Source organism: Myotis nattereri (genome assembly GCF_964212035.1).
Source record: "Myotis nattereri genome assembly, chromosome: 5".
Classification (NCBI taxonomy): Eukaryota; Metazoa; Chordata; class Mammalia; order Chiroptera; family Vespertilionidae; genus Myotis; species Myotis nattereri.
The window spans coordinates 32,999,882-33,015,132 of NC_138080.1; the positions used below are offsets into that span (position 1 = coordinate 32,999,882).

At 57.8% G+C, this 15,251-nt stretch overlaps 2 protein-coding genes across 4 annotated transcripts in view; one reads left to right on the top strand and one right to left on the bottom strand.

The window, feature by feature from the left end:
* Positions 1-4,580, top strand: part of PTK2B (protein tyrosine kinase 2 beta) — a 123,463-nt gene extending 118,883 nt beyond the window's left edge. For all 3 annotated transcript variants that reach the window (XM_081091626.1, XM_081091625.1, XM_081091627.1), the window contains 4 exons: positions 667-713; positions 1,408-1,545; positions 1,797-1,877; positions 3,508-4,580. In XM_081091626.1, the coding sequence (XP_080947752.1) occupies positions 667-713; positions 1,408-1,545; positions 1,797-1,877; positions 3,508-3,723 (482 nt within the window). In that variant the 3' untranslated portion in view covers positions 3,724-4,580. The remainder of the gene's footprint in view (positions 1-666; positions 714-1,407; positions 1,546-1,796; positions 1,878-3,507) is intronic.
* Positions 4,581-6,348: 1,768 nt separating this feature from the next.
* Positions 6,349-14,807, bottom strand: LOC308520765 (neuronal acetylcholine receptor subunit alpha-2-like; the record flags this gene model as incomplete). The annotated part of the gene is made up of 6 exons (XM_081093486.1): positions 6,349-6,805; positions 7,926-8,982; positions 12,090-12,199; positions 13,362-13,406; positions 13,809-13,960; positions 14,735-14,807. 6 exons carry the CDS (start codon positions 14,805-14,807, stop codon positions 6,680-6,682), a joined length of 1,563 nt encoding a protein of 520 aa, XP_080949612.1. The 3' UTR covers positions 6,349-6,679.
* Positions 14,808-15,251: the final 444 nt, after the last annotated feature.

Consider the following 15,251-nt stretch of genomic DNA (forward strand, 5'->3'; position numbering starts at 1 on the left):
ACCCAAAGTCACACACCTGCTGATTAGCACAGCTCAGATGTGAGCCCGGGCAGGCTGGCTCCAAGAACCCTTCTGAGCAACCCCCTTATTTGACAGATGAAAATTAAGGCCCAGAGAGTGTAAGTGAGCCGCCCCGGGTCACACAGCCAGGTCTCGTGACTCCTGCTCTGCGGCTGGCTCTCCCAGCAGCTCCGCAGGGCTCGGTGTGTCTGCTTCTCACCACGGGGCCTGAAGGGTGTGGCTCTTCTGCTGTTTCACTTCCCTGACTCCACAAATGCTCAAAGTGGAGCACCGGGAATTCGCACACACCTACCCCGTTAGCTGCTGCGGCACCAGCGGGGGGACTCCGCAGCCACCTGCTGCCTTCACGGAGTGAAGCTTGTTCCTCGCGATTGTCGAGGCCAGAGTGTGTGCTGTTCTCAGGGCCGCCGCCCAGGCTCGCAGGGGCTGGCGCACCCTTACAGTCACCCCATCTCTGCTGCGACCTGGCTTTTCCTCTCTCTAAGTGGACAACTGCGCTTGTCCCGGACTCCAGGAGGGCCATCCTCCGGAGCTAGAGGTTCATGTCTCCAGATCCTCTGGTGGTAGAGGAGAGGGGAATGGCTTGGTTCTCCGCAGGTACAAAGGGAAGGGCCAGGGTGCTGAGAGCTCTCCCTCCTTTTGCAGCGGAGTTCACGGGTCCCCCGCAGAAGCCGCCGAGGCTGGGTGCACAGGTATGTGTTGGCTCTGTCAAAGCTGGTAATGACTTTGAATCAAGGCTCCCCAAGACCTAAGATGGCAAAGATTTCAGAGGCCCCCGGAAATACTCTAGTCCAGTGTCCTCCTGATATAGCTGAGGCCCAGGAGGGGAAGCGCCTTGCCTAAGGCCACACAGCTAATCCGTGAAAAAGCAAGGGGAAGACCCCTCTCCTGTCTCCCGTGTCTCCTCCCCAACCTGAAGGACAGCCCATGGGTCCTGCCTTGGGAGCAGGAGGTGGGGGCCCCTTCCTCCCTGGCCCACGCCCCCTTGGCGTTCAGCACCTGCATTGTTCTTATAACAGCCTGGGCTGGGCGCTGACTTTCCTCACTCGGAAGCAGTGGTTCTGAGCCGTGTCTGTCCATTAGAATCACCGGGGGCTTTTGAACCCACCTAACACCCCCCTCCCCCCTCCCCCCACCGGCCTCCATGCCAGGTGATGCTCAGTTGGCCTGGTGTGGAGCTGGCCACCAGGATTCTGTAAGGCTCCTGGCCGAGTCTAATGTGAGAACCACTGCCTGGAAGCAGAAGAGAGGGGTGCACCCCCAGGACAGGGCACTGCTATTTTGGGGAAGAGTCTTCTCAAACTGGGCGAGTGGCTGAGCCGGCACCTCGAGTGCCCGCCCAGGAAAGAATGGTAGCGTCCCCCTGACTTGAGACACCCCCACCAGTCTATCCAGCCCACAGCCAACCTGGATCGGACCGACGACATGGTGTACGACAATGTCATGGATCTGGTGCAGGCTGTGCTGGACCTCAAGAATAAACTCTGCCAGCTGCCCCCCGAGGCCTACGTGATGGTGGTGAAGGTGAGCTCCAGGGCCAGAACCGGGACCAGGATGGTGGAGGCTGCTCATCCCAGCCTGGGGGGAGGGGCAGGGCGGAGCTCCCCGGTCTGCCCGGCAGGTGTCTTTACCCTGGAAGAACCCCATTAGCTCAAGGTGGTCAGAGCCCCCTTAGTCCCTGAGAAGGCAGCTGCCGATCAGGAGTGCTCTCCCAAGGGAAGCATGGCGTTCTCAACAAACAGAAGGTGACAGCCGCCCTGCCCTCTCTCCCCCAGAACGTGGGCCTGACCCTGCGGAAGCTGATTGGGAGCGTGGACAGTATCCTGCCTTCCTTGCCGGCGTCGTCACGGACGGAGGTGAGTGTCCTTGTCTCGGACAGTGCCTCCGGCTCCCCTTCGCCTCCCCCTGCCCCAGCTGTGGTTCACACCGGGGGGCGCACAAGGCCACCGGGGCAGCCTCACTTCTGCCTGCCGAGCCTGCAGCCGGGGCCTTGCACAGCGTGTCTGAGCCTGTTCCACGGGGGCGCTGAGTGGGCACCGGGGCCCTGGCCGGCTTCCTAGGGCCGGTTTCCCAGTTTAGGTCTCAGGTAGCTGCAGTGACATCTTAAAGTGTGAGGACACGAAGGAGGACACACCTTCCCTTCTGCCCCTCCTGCGGTCCTTGATCTAGTCCCCTCCCTACTAGAGGGAAGGTGAGTGTGTTATGGAAACAGCAGTGAAGGGCGCTTTTGTAGGCCATTGAATGTAATTTTCTCTATTTAAGTGAGAAACAGTCGCCGAAAACTGACATAGGAGGCTTGGTGCTCTGCATGGAGATGGGGCCTGTGTGGGCAGAATATTGGCTCCTCAAATCGCTCCCTGTCCTAGTCCCAGAACCCGGGACTCGGTTACCCTCAATGGCAAAGGGGACTTCGCAGATGGGATCAGTTAAGGACCTTGAGGTGGGAAGATTGCACTGATTACAACGTAGTCACAGGGTTCGTTTATGAGGGAGGGGGGGTGCAGAGTTCTTGTGAGAGTCAGGGAAGGAGGGGTGACGACAGAAGCAGAGGTGGAAGTGATTTCAAATTTGGCTGGAAGGAGGCACAGGCCAAGCGGGACAGGCAGGGGCAGCGTCTCCCCGGAGCCTGCAGGAGCGCGGCCCGCGGCCCGGCCACCTGGGCTCCAGCCCCACAGGACCTGGCCAGACTCCCGCCCTCCGGAACGGTGGACGATAGTCTAGTCTGTGTGGCTTTAAGCCACCAGGTTGCGGGACTCCATCACCGCAGCCATAGGAAGCACAGTCAGTGCGCTGACATTTGTCTGCTGGGAAACCAGATGTAGACCCTGAGGAAGCCCACGCCCCTGCCGGACTGTGGGTTGATGTGGCATCTCCCTGTGGTCAGCGACGTGGCACAGGTGACCACCGGAGCCCCCAGTCTGTGCTGCTCAAGACAGCACTGTGGGGAGGGGGGTTCCCAGCCTCCCTCTGGGTGGCAGCAGGAGCCCACAGAGGAGCAGGCCCGGCTGTGCGGTCTGACATGAGAGCGCCTTGCCCTGAGCACGATGACCCAGCCACTCATCTCACCCGATAAACACTTGAGTGCTGAGCTTGTGCTCAGAACTGTGCGAAGCTTCGGTCTGTAAACAAACGCTTCAGCTCCATCCACAGGCCCAGGGCTCTGGATTTGATGACACGCAGCTCACAAATGGATGAAAGCACTTGACCTCAACCATCGGCTCGAACGTTGGGCCAGCACAAGAGGATGCTGTGATAAGAGGAGGGCCTGTGGGGTTTGATCAGACGGGGCTGGCATGGCGTGGGCTGGGGTCTAGGGTGTCTACAATGTCAGTCCTTGGTGACTGGGCTCCGGCCGTACAGGGCCTTGCTCGGCCCCGGCCTGGGTGTGACTTGTCCCCCAGAGAACTTCTGACTGCTTCCGCCTACACCCAGGTGTACACGTGCGTGGCTTAGGCTCCCAGCCTCTCCTGTGCACCCCTCCCACAGATTGAAGGGACCCAGAAACTGCTCAACAAGGACCTGGCGGAGCTCATCAATAAGATGCGACTGGCCCAGCAAAACGCCGTGACCTCCCTGAGCGAGGAGTGCAAGCGGCAGATGCTCACGGCCTCCCACACCCTGGCCGTGGACGCCAAGAACCTGCTCGATGCCGTGGACCAGGCCAAGATTCTGGCCAACCTGGCCCACCCGCCTGCAGAGTGACGGAGGGTGGGCCATCTGCCTGCGTCTTCGCCCCGCCTGTCGTGTCCCTCCATTGCCCCCGGCCCTGCCCTGCCTTCGGTGGGTCTTCTCAGGGGGAAGGCCGAGAGGAGTCCTTCCCTTGCCACTTTGCACGACCCCCTCTCCCCACCCGACACCCAGACTGTGCTGCTCAGGCTGCAGCTGGACAGAGGGGACTCAGGGCTGTAGAATCCAGGGGGTGACCACCAGGGCTCAGAGGGAGCACAGCTGCCACTGGCCACTCCCTTCTCCTAGCTGCCTGGCCTGCTGGGGGTCCCGCTGATGCCCCTAGTGGCCAGGATGGCTTTATGCATGGACATAGCAGGCCCTGTGGGAACCAAGCTATTCCTTCTTCCTCTTCTGCCCACGGAAGTCCCCCGATGCAGAGGGGCCCCAGAGGGTCTTTCTTTGGCGGAGTGGACGGTCGGTGAGATGAGGGATGGACCTGGCTTTCTTGTACAGTGTATATTGGAATTTATTTAATGTGAGTCTGATCTGGACAGACAGCCATGCACCCCTGGAGGGGGGGCCTGGGACACAGCCCAGCACCAAGCTAGTGGGAGGCTGGGCACCGGACGCTGTGTGGCCAGCATGCCAAGCGTCGAGGAGAAGGGGAGTGGAGGCCAAACAGGACTTGGACCACAATCCACTCTCTTCCTCACGCCCACTTTTCTCTTTCTTTCCTTATTTTGCCTCCTCCTCCTTCCTTCCTCTTTTCTTATTCCTCCCTCTTTTCTCTTCCTCACCAGCTTCCTCCCTCCCCCTCCCTCGTGTTTGTGCAGAACACCCTTTGCGTTCTTTCTATTTGCCTTGTGGATGAATTAAATTGTACTATTTGCTTTGTGGTTTGATTGCTTTGTTGGTTTGACCTGCTCTCAGTGGGGAAACACAGACCTCAAACCACAGCCCTCCCTCGAAGACAGGGATTGTGCTCAGTTGGGCAGAGATCAAGGGCTGATGCCTGGGCTCAACCAAGGGGTGCCCGGTGACACCCAGGCAGGGGGGTCAGACATGAGCCCCAGCCCCTGTGCCCCTGCACCTGACCAAAGGGACATTTCCCAGGGGGGGACCCAGGGCAGCCCCCACACAGGCTCATGAGGAATGGCACTCTCACAGTGGGCGTCCCCACAACCAGGGCTCTGGGGGAGGTTCTGGGGGTCCTGGGGATGCTGACACGGGGTCCCACAGCTCGATGAACAGCGCCTTCCATTTTATTTGATCACTTTATTCACATGCAAGATGGATGGGAGACAGACTAACGTAAGGGAACATCACGGCACCAGGAGATGCAGGCTGGGCGAGCCAGGAGGGAGGGGAGGTGGGGCTGTGTGCATTGAAGCGGGGAGGGGGGGTAAGGGGGGGGTCAGAAATCAGAATGGGCCACTGAGTGGGGTCTTGGGTGAGAACTGAGGGACAGAGGCTGGGCCCGAGGTGTCTTGGGTTTCCGCGTGGTCTGTAGGGGGAGGCGAAGGGGGACTTCGGAAGGAGAGGACCCCAAAGGCCGAAGGCAGGGGTGGGGGTGGGGCCAGGCAAAGAGGAACAGAACACGTGTGCCCCCGTGTGACTCCCCTCTTCCCAATGATGCCTCCTGACGCTCAGTTCCTGACACTCAGTGTCTGCCCAGCTCTCTGCCTGGGGTCCCCACACCGACCCAAGAACCCAGTGCCCAAGTCTTTTGGCTGCTGGGGAAGTGGGTCTGGATGGGGCAGGGCTGGGGCCTGACCACCGCAGCCAGGGCCATGGACTGCTGGATTCCAAGTTCAAGAACAGACAGCACAGGGCAGCTCAGAGCCAGTCAGACACGCTGTGGGGCTTTGGGAGGGACGGGGAGGGCATGCTGGGCAGGGAAGGGGTCCTGGTCCTGCGTGTTTGCATTTACACAGCAGTCTCGGGTTCGGAGTAACCCACTCACTCCCCTCAGCCCCTTCTCAGTGCCTACCAACCACTGCTTGCCCTGTGGAGGGAGGGAGGGAGGGAGGGAGGGAGGGAGGGAGGGAGGGAGGGAGCAAGCTGTAGGCTTGATGTGGCTGGAAAGTGGCTCGAGATGGCCTTGTGGTTTGTCCACTCGAGTTGAAAGGCAGACGGTGCCCCCGGAGACAGGGACTCTCAACCTCCTGGGGCAGCTGGTGCTGAGCCGGTTTGGGGGGATGGGGTGGAGGGGAAGGCTAAAGGCGGGGGCATGTCTCAGGGCTCACCGGAGCTGCGTGGGCTGGCCCAGTACCGGCATCCAACCATGCACCCTCCTTCCTCTGCCGAGGGTCGCCCTGCATTTCCACTCCCCTGCCCTGCCTCCCCTCCTCCCCTTCCGGAAAGCCTTCACCGCTCTATTGTCAGGTCTGCGGTCTCAGACTCTGAACCCCTTTCTCTACCCGGTTCAGACACCCCAACCCTCCTTCCCAACCGCCAGCCACTCTCCCCACACTGGAACCAACCCCAGCCCGGCTGCCCGGACACTTCAGGCTCATTCCAGAATCCGAAACGCTGCTCACAGCCCGTGTGCCCCACGTGGCGCCTTCTCCCCTCTTCCCAATGACAGCTCCTTTGAGGTCTGTGTTCTGTTCCTCTTCGCCTGGCCCCACCCCCACCCCTGCCATCGGCTCCCCCTGCTCGGCCCTCCTGACACTCGGTGTCTGTAGCGCTGCTTCAGGGGACTCTCCTGAGCTTCACATGGTCAGCACCTCGGCATGGCCTTCTGCAGAGCAGCTGCCTCCATTCCTGCTCCTCCCATCCCTACAGGGCTCTGGGCCCAGGAGCTTCTCAGCACAGACTGTGTCTGCTGGGTGAGTGGGGCCAGGAAGTCTTCGATGGCGGGGCCAGCGTCGGGACGCCACGGAGAGGCACCGGCAGTCACGGGGTGTGGACCCCAAAGGTGGACTCTAGAGGCAGCAGCAAACACAGGCAGCGGGGCCACCTTCGGGCGGAAGCCAGGGATGTGAAGTCAGATCATTCCAGCCAGGAGCGGGGGGAGAAAGAGTCCCACGGTCCCCAGGATGCAGACGATGATGAACAGCCAGAGGAAGATCCTGTCAATGACCATGGCCACGTACTTCCAGTCTTCCTTCACCTGCAAGGGGGGGGGGGGGGGAGGCGCACTCAGTGACAGGCCCCAGCCTTGGAAAGGGGTGGGTCTCTCTCAGGCCCAGCCCCTGTAAAAAAACGGCACCGGGGCCAGGGGGCCCTCACTGAGACCTTGAGAAGCTAAAATGGGGGCGAGTGTGGAGTAGCGTTGTTTCAAGACTCAAGCAATATTTCCCTAAGTGATTCCCGCCCTGACCTGCCCTTGACATAGCCCAGAGCTCTCCCGAGGCTCCCAAGGCCCAGGTGAGAGAGGCTGGAGGGGACAAGCAGGTTCTGGGCCCACCCAGGGCCGTCAGTGGTTTAAACACACCACCTGGTACTTACAAATGGGGAAGACTCGCTGCCCACTTTGTTCCCGCGGCCCCCACTCACCCACCCACCCAGGAGGTGGAGAGGGGGAGGGGAGGTGCCGCCCAGGGAAGGTTGGGGGAGTTGGAGGTGAGGGTGGGGGAGTGGGGGGCTTTGTGGAATTCGGGCTCACAGAGCAGGTGAGTGGGTCTGAACTCCTAGCTGCTCCCAGATTAGATCATGATGGATGTTTCTTATCGACTCCACAAGGCCACCCAGGGATAGCCTCCCGCCTTTCACCCTTCCCTGGGTTGTTAAGAAGAGTTGTGTGATCCTGGGCAGGGCCGGCTCACCGATAATGCCGGAGAGGCCGGGGGGGAGCCCACCTGGTCAACAGTGAAGCTCACAAAATGCCCAGGAGGAGGGAGACATCAGGACGAAGGAGGAAGGCAGCAGCCCGACGTCTGGTCTCTCTGGATGGTACTCCCTCTGCCCTCCCCCACCCCCACCCCCACCCCCACCCCCACGGGGTAATGGTGAGAAATGGCGGGGGGCGTGAGAAGCTCTGCACCTGCGATCCCTCCCCTCCATATAGCTGTCTCCCAGTCAGGCTTAGTCTGCCATCTGCCAACTCAGGTCTTAAGAGCTGCCAACTAGACATTCTCCATCACTATTTATTTCTACTCCCCAGGCCAGGACTGAGGGAGATGGGTCCTCTCATGAAGGAGACTGGTTTGGCCCACCCAACACCCTGGGGTAAGGTGATGCCCTTCTAGGCTGATAGGGTCACCCGGGGGAGGGGCCCAGCCCCAACTCACCGAAGAGTCAGCGTCCTCAGACCGCAGGTGCTCAGCAATATAGTGCACGCCTTCCAGTGCCTTCTGCATGCGAAGTGACAGCAGGAGCCCGCCCTTCTGCAATGGGGCCTTCGCCTCAGCACCGGAGAGCCTTTGGTGCAGACCACCATGGCTGTAGAGGACACCCGTGGAGAGGGATGGCACCCATCTGTCCTCCTCCTCCTCCTCCTCCTCCTCCTCCTCTTCCTCCTCCTCCTCTTCCTCCTCCTCTTCCTCTTCCTCCTCCTCCCTCTCCTGCGCATCCACATTGGTCTCCAGCCAGTAATAGGGGGGGTCGAGCTTCAGATCTGGGGAGCCATGGAGCTCCAAGGGTGGCAGAGGCCGTTTCATCAGTAGCCACCGGGACACACGGCTGAGAAAGGCCCCCCGCACCCAGTGGGGCATATTGTGGGTGCGGGGGGAGCGGTGGTGGACATTGAGGACGAAGACCGTGATGACGATGGACAGGGTGACGAAGATCATGGTGAAGAGCAGGTATTCGCCGATGAGCGGGATGACCAGGGAGGTGGAGGGGATGATCTCGGTGATGAGCAGGAGGAAGACAGTGAGCGAGAGCAGCACGGAAATGCACAGGGTGATCTTCTCCCCGCAGTCGGAGGGCAGGTAGAAGACCAGCACGGTCAGGAAGGAGATGAGCAGGCAGGGGATGATGAGGTTGATGGTGTAGAAGAGGGGCAGGCGCCGGATGACAAAGTAGTAGGTGACGTCGGGGTAGATCTCGGCGCAGCAGTCGTACTTCTTGGTGTTGTAGGTGCCCGTGGCGTTGACGATGGCCCACTCGCCACTCTCCCAGTAGTCCTGCAGGTCCACCGTCTGCTCCATCGGCTGCAGGTCGATCTTGGCCTTGTCGTACGACCAGGAGCCGAACTTCATCTTGCAGTTCTGCTGGTCGAAGGGGAAGAAGGTGACGTCGATGCTGCAGGAGCTCTTGTAGATGGCGGGCGGCACCCAGTGCACCGTGCCCGTGGAGAAGAGGTGGGCCTTGGTCATGTGGTTCACCACAAACTCCCCGTCTGCACTGAGGAGAAGAGAGGAGCTGGAGGGCCTGGCACACCCCACCTGCCCAAACCAGGCTGCAGCCGGGGGACCCCGACAACAAAGCCAAACTTGACCAAGTTATTGGGTTTTAAGCCATTGTGTGAGACTCCCCAAGCAGACGGCCATTTATAGCTACTGCAGTTGTCTTTTCAAGCACCATTTTTTTTTTTACATTACAAAGAAGAAATATTGAAGACTATAAAATTCCAAGAATGTCAAAAACAGCCACTATTAACCTTCTGATGTTATATCCTATATAATAAAGAGCTAGTATGCTAATTAGACTGAACAGCAGAATGACTGTCCAGACGAAGCCGGGGCTGTGAGGGGCTGCGAGGGCCTACACTTGCATGAATTTTGTGCATCAGGCCTCTAATATATATATATTTGACTGCCCTATAGATCATATATATATTATGTGTTTATGGGGTAGTGTAGCTTGATTTTTCTGTTTGTATTTATTTACTAGTTTAAAGTGATTATTTATGAGTGCATTTTCTTCCCCCAGCAAATGGTAAGGCCCTCCACTGGGGGTCACGTCTTGTCCACCTGGGATCCTTAGTACCTTGCTGAGAAGAGACCCAGCATCTTTGCTAGTAAAGGAAGGAAATGCCTTGGTGCTATCCATTTACTGTGCATTTCTGAGCCAGCCTCAGCCACTAGGGGGACACAGTGTGAGACTCAGCCTGCCCTGAAGGAAGCAGGAGAAAATAGGACACAGCCCCAAGCACCCACCACCCAAGGGAGGCGTCTGCCAGCAGCGCTCTGAGGGCTGTCTGAGCACTCCTCAAGAACTGTGGGGGGGACTCGCTTCTGGCTGGAGCGAGCACTTCTGGCTGGAGTGAGCACTTCTGGCTGGAGCGAGCACTTCTGGCTGGAGTGAGCACTTCTGCCTGGAGCGAGCACTTCTGGCTGGAGAGAGCAGGGTCCCCATGAAAATTGCCACTGATGATAGGACTTGGTGGGGAGATGAGGTGGAGAAGGTCCCAGCAGAGCATCCTCCAGAACAAGGAACAGGAGGGGAAGCACAAAATTCACGGGGTGTGCCTGGATTAGAGGGGCAGGGCCTGCTGCGGCATGGAGCTAGGCATCTAAGGGCCCACAAGGGGTTCTGGGCACACTGGAATTGGGTGCCTGAACCCCTGATTCCCTCTAGGAGGTGACGCAGTGTTCTGCTCCCTAGTCCTCCATAATAAAAGCGTAGTATGCAAATTATTCCCTCCACCAGGAGTTCGACCAGGGGGCAGGTAGAAGGGCGGGAATGCTCTGCTGGCAGCCAGCAGCCTCTGGGGACCCTACCAATGCATGAATTTTGTGCACTGGGCCTTTAGTCTTTAATAATTCTCAAGGTCAAACCTAAAGGCAGGAGAACCAAAACATGCAGGAAGAGACTTCTTTCCCATGGAGTCATTCCAAGCTAGAGATTAGAAATGGGAGCCTTTTAAAGAAAACGCTGGTCCAGCCAGTGGCATGGCTCAGTGGCTGAATGTTGCCTATGAACCAGGAGGTCACAGTTCCATTCCCTGTCAGGGCACACACCGGGGTTGCAGGCTTGAGCCAATAGTGTGGGGCGTGCAGGAGACAGCTGATCAATTATTCTCTCTCATCATTGATATTTCTATCTCTCTTTCCCCTCCTGTCTGAAATCAATAAAAACATATTTTTAAAGAAAACGGGGGAAACTTTGAAAGAGAATCCCAGATTGGGCAAAAGTTAAAAAAAATTTTTTTTAAAAGCATTGTGTCATCACACAAAACCACCACTAGATGGACACATGCTCCCTGTTTTGAGGAAGGAGAGTGTGATGTCTTTGATCTTCATTAAACCTGGAATGGGGTGTTTGGGTGGAGGACATCCTTCTTCAAATATAAGAATTTGGTTTGCGGTTTTGTCCTGTCGTAAGAATTACCTGTTACATTCAAGTAACACTGGCCAAAGCCTGGCTGGCCATCCTACAACTCCAGGGCATCTGGGATGCTAAGGACTTTGCTTCTGACTCGTGCCAGAAGCACAAGAAGCTGAAAGTAGGTGGATCTTGGCTTCAGGACACAGATATGGGGTGAGGTGCCTGTGATTCCGGTGGCAGCAGCAGGCCCTGGGCACCTGCGGTGTTGACCTCCCAGTAACCCTTGCTGACAGTTTACAGAAATGGCTCCACTGAGAGGGAACCCTTGTGGCTCCCCTCTGACCCAGCCGGAGGCACCCAAACTCCAAAAGTCTATCTTTTCCCTTTGTCCTATTGTTTTTAGAAACGGCTTTTCCAAATTTGGGTCAAATGGATCTGGAGATGCTGGGCTGAACTGGTTTCCTGGCTGCACAACTTCTAACACTGAAACGCTGCTGTGCTTCCCAGAGGACTGGGAGGGTCAATGGTTGCAGTGCTATCCAGGATTATTTGACCACAGGGCCATTTTTTCATGTCTACTCACATCCCCAGGATTTCCTTACAGCCCCACTTTAGACAACATTTCACATGACCATGATGCCAAATACCTTTTAATTTTAAGCGCTAGACTTCTAAATGAAGAACTACTGCGACCAAACACCATTCTCCTCCCCTCCTCTTGCCTGGCTCTCTAGACACCATCCTGCCTTTTATTGGCTTCTAGTCATTACGCTCAAAGACTGGTCCTTTTTGGTCTTGAATACAAGGCAACTATACAAGTGATACGATTTTTAAAAATACCCATGCCAAGTGAGCTTGCTGCCTTCGAGGGTGGTACCCCAGCCGCTGCTTCCCTGCTCTAGCAACACTGCCCTCCTGCAAAATTCCAGCCTTAGGCATTGTTTTCACAGCCCGCACCAGCCACGCTTTTCAAATAATAGTGTTGGAAAATCTGTATCCCACTCGCACAGCACAAGCACTGAGACATAACAGGTGCTCAGTAAATTCGGGTGTATGGGCAAGAGAACAAAATGAAAGAAAGAAAGAAAGAAAAGGTGGGAGTAGGAGGTAGTAATAGCAGAGCAGGACTTCAGAGAAAGACATAGAGGTGAGACACAAGGGGGCGCGCTGCCCAAGTCCAACCCAGAAACTCCTCCCGGGGGCCTCCCCCCCGCCTCCCCAAGACCCCGGCGGCGTCCTACTTGTTGTAGAGGACAATGTCCGGGATCCAGATCATCTCCGAAGGGACGCGGAGGGATGTGATGTTGCCAAACTCGGCCGGGTTCCAGCGCAGCTTGTGGTCGCTCCACTCCTGTGCGTGGGGAGGGGAGTCAGGGCGCCTGGTGCTGCCGGGGAGGCGGTCTCGGGGCAAACACGGGGCAGCCCGGGACGCCCCAGCAGCCGGATTCAGGAGCTCTGACCAGACCTCGTCACCCAGCCCCACGGAGCAGGCAGGGCCCGGGGCTGGGCGTCAGGAGCCTGGTCGGACATGGCCAATCTCTCGCTTTGCCCCAGCTCTCATGTCCAGAGTCCGGGGCACATGAGGCACCCTAGTCCCGCTTCTGGGCGTCTTCGTTCTGCTATGCCCTAGCGGAGGACTTAGCGGAGGGGGTGGGGAGGACCTCACTCATTTGCAGTAACATTTGCTAATGCATCACAACTTACAGTTTTTTGCACCCGGGCAGGGAATGCCAAAAGGTGGGAGTATTGCTCCATTTCACAGAAAAGGCAACCGAGGAGCAGAGAGGTAAAAGCCTGCCAGAGTATACAGCTAAGAAAGGGGAGTTCAAATGTGCGCCAGAGCGCCCCCTAGGAGTCCAGCAGGGCTTACACCAGCCGGTCCAAGTGAATCTGTTTTCTCCCCCAAACCAGGTGAGTATTACTCACTCTCTGAAGTCTCCTCTATGGCCCTGTCACACACGCTAATGACAGGTGGCTGTGCGTGTTTATTGATGTAATGCCCCTGGAAGCTCCAGGAAGCCAAGGACAACACCTGCATTGCTAACACCCGGCCCCTGGTACATGCTCAATACACGAATATCCCAGCAATGAAATAACTCCCAAGTGGTAGGGCCCTACTTCCGGGAGGGTTTCCCGTGTCTCTTCTGGACCTAAAAGGAACAACCACTCCCAAGAGAGAAGGACTGGCATGGACACGCAAGCCTGTCCTTCGCCTCACAGGGGCTTATCATAATTAAAATAATAACCGCTACCATCTAGAAAGGCAACTTTGCTGGCAGCACCGGGGCTTGCACCCTGCCTCCCAGTCCATGGGCCCTTTTGCTTTCGTGCATTTGCACTGAAACAGCGCCGAGTTGAAAAGGGCCCCCTGCGTGATGCCGTTTCCCCTCCAGGAATAGTTGTGTAACGTGTACACAAATGCATGAACCTGGGGAGGGACCCGGGGAGGAGAGGGAGCTGGCAGCAGAGGGAAAGCATGGCCCCTGCTCCTGCCTCCCCGGAGGGGCCCTCACCTGCTTGAGCCAGACGTTGGTGGTCATCATCTGGTTCTTCTCATCCTGGCCGGGAGGCAGCGGGAGAGAGGAGAAGAGAAGTTAGAGCGGCAGAACCAGCCCCAGAAGCCAGGGGGGCCTGGGGCAGGCTGACTCCAGCCCCTCCCTCTCCAGAAGGCCCTCTTACATGCAACAGCAAGCCCCTCCCGACACTGAGGACCACACAGGCCCCTTGGGTCCTCTGGGCTTGTGTCCAGCAGAATGAGCAGAGCATCTAGAAACCCACTGCGAACTCAGTGTCCTCCCAGGAGGGGCCCCAGGGCTGGGAGGAAGGGGAGCTTTGATGAGGTGTGCTGGGGGTGCTGAGGGACAGGCACTGGAGCTGAGGAGGGAGGGAGGACCCCAGCAAAAGGGCCTGTGCTCTGGGGGCTGATCCCTAGGGCTCAAAGGGCAGTGGGACAGGCATACCACATCGATGAGCTGGGCTATGGACAGCCCGAAACGCACGATGACCACGTCGGAGGTGTGGGGCACTGGCCGTGCCCAGCGGTTGTAAGCCCTGAAGAGGTGTTTGAAGAGGCGATCCTCGGCTTGGGTGTGGGGGGCTCGCGGCACAGACACTGTGGGACAGGAAGGAAGAGTGGGGTCTCCAGGAGTCCATGCTGGTGGGTGCCCGACTCCCTCTCCCATCAAATCAGAGCCACTCAGCCTCACTGCGCCTCAGTTCCCTCATCTGTAAAGTGGGGAGGCTCTCCAGAACCGATCTCACAGCACTATTGAGGATTAAATGGGGTCATGTGTGTGCGAACTTAACAACCAGCCCATGGTTGGAACTCAAGAAATGTTAGTTGCTCTTTGTCCTCTACAAAGGCATGGAAATGAGTGTTGAGGAGGGGTGTCAAGGCAGAGGAGTGAGGAAGAAGTCAGACCTAGAGAGGAGATTCAGCCCAGAACTGAGGAGCTAGGGAAAAGTGTCCCAAACTTGTCTGACGGGACTCTCCGTGTCTGTTCTGCGAACAGCTTCACCTCTTAGGGCCCTGCTGCCTGAGCAAGTGGAGGCTAAAATCCAGAGAAGCGACCAGTAGGAGCAGTCGCCATGCATTGAGCGTGACTGTGTTCCAGGTGCTGGTCACGACCTCTCATTTCACAGGATCCTTACAGGCGACCTGGGAGGTTCACAGCGCGATTGGCACTTACAGATGAGGGACACTGGAGCCGGGGAGGTTCCGGGTGCCGCAGCTGCCAGTGTCTGACCTGTGCGCGCCCTGCCCCTCACTGTGGACCGAGCTACTTGAAGTCCCCTGCAGACTAGCCAGGAGACCACCCAGGAGTTTCCTCCACAGCCTGTGAGCTTGTAGGTGTGACATGAGGTCCTAGTGATGACACTTACTCACCTGCTGGGGTCAGAAGGAGCCACCACAGGCCAAGCTTGGCCAGGGCTGGGCGTGCAGGATGGGAGGGGCCCATGGCTTCAGAGGAGAGGTCTGGCTGCCCCTGGGCCTCAGGAGGAGGGCAGGCCAGGGCTTTGCTGTGACTTGAACATCGACGGCTTCCCCAGCAGGGCTTCCAGTTGCTGACCTGGCGGAGCGCCCGCTGGATTCCACACAGCTCTCTCTCACCGCCAAACCTGAGCAAGCACCAGAGAGGGTCTTAGAGACACGCATCCTCGATACAGATGTGCCTTTGCTCCTCACACTCCACACAGATGTGAAAGGTGAGGACCAGGCCTCCCAAGAGGGGAGGGCTCTTGGGCTCTCCTTGGTTTGAGGACCAGCATCTTTCACATTCTCAGGGTCAACCAGCTATTCTGCCCTAAGATAAGCCTGAACTCGCTGGACAGAGGAGACCCAAGATGACACCAAAGCCCCCCTTTGTCTGGTCCCAGTGTTGCATGTGTGAAATGAGGATAAA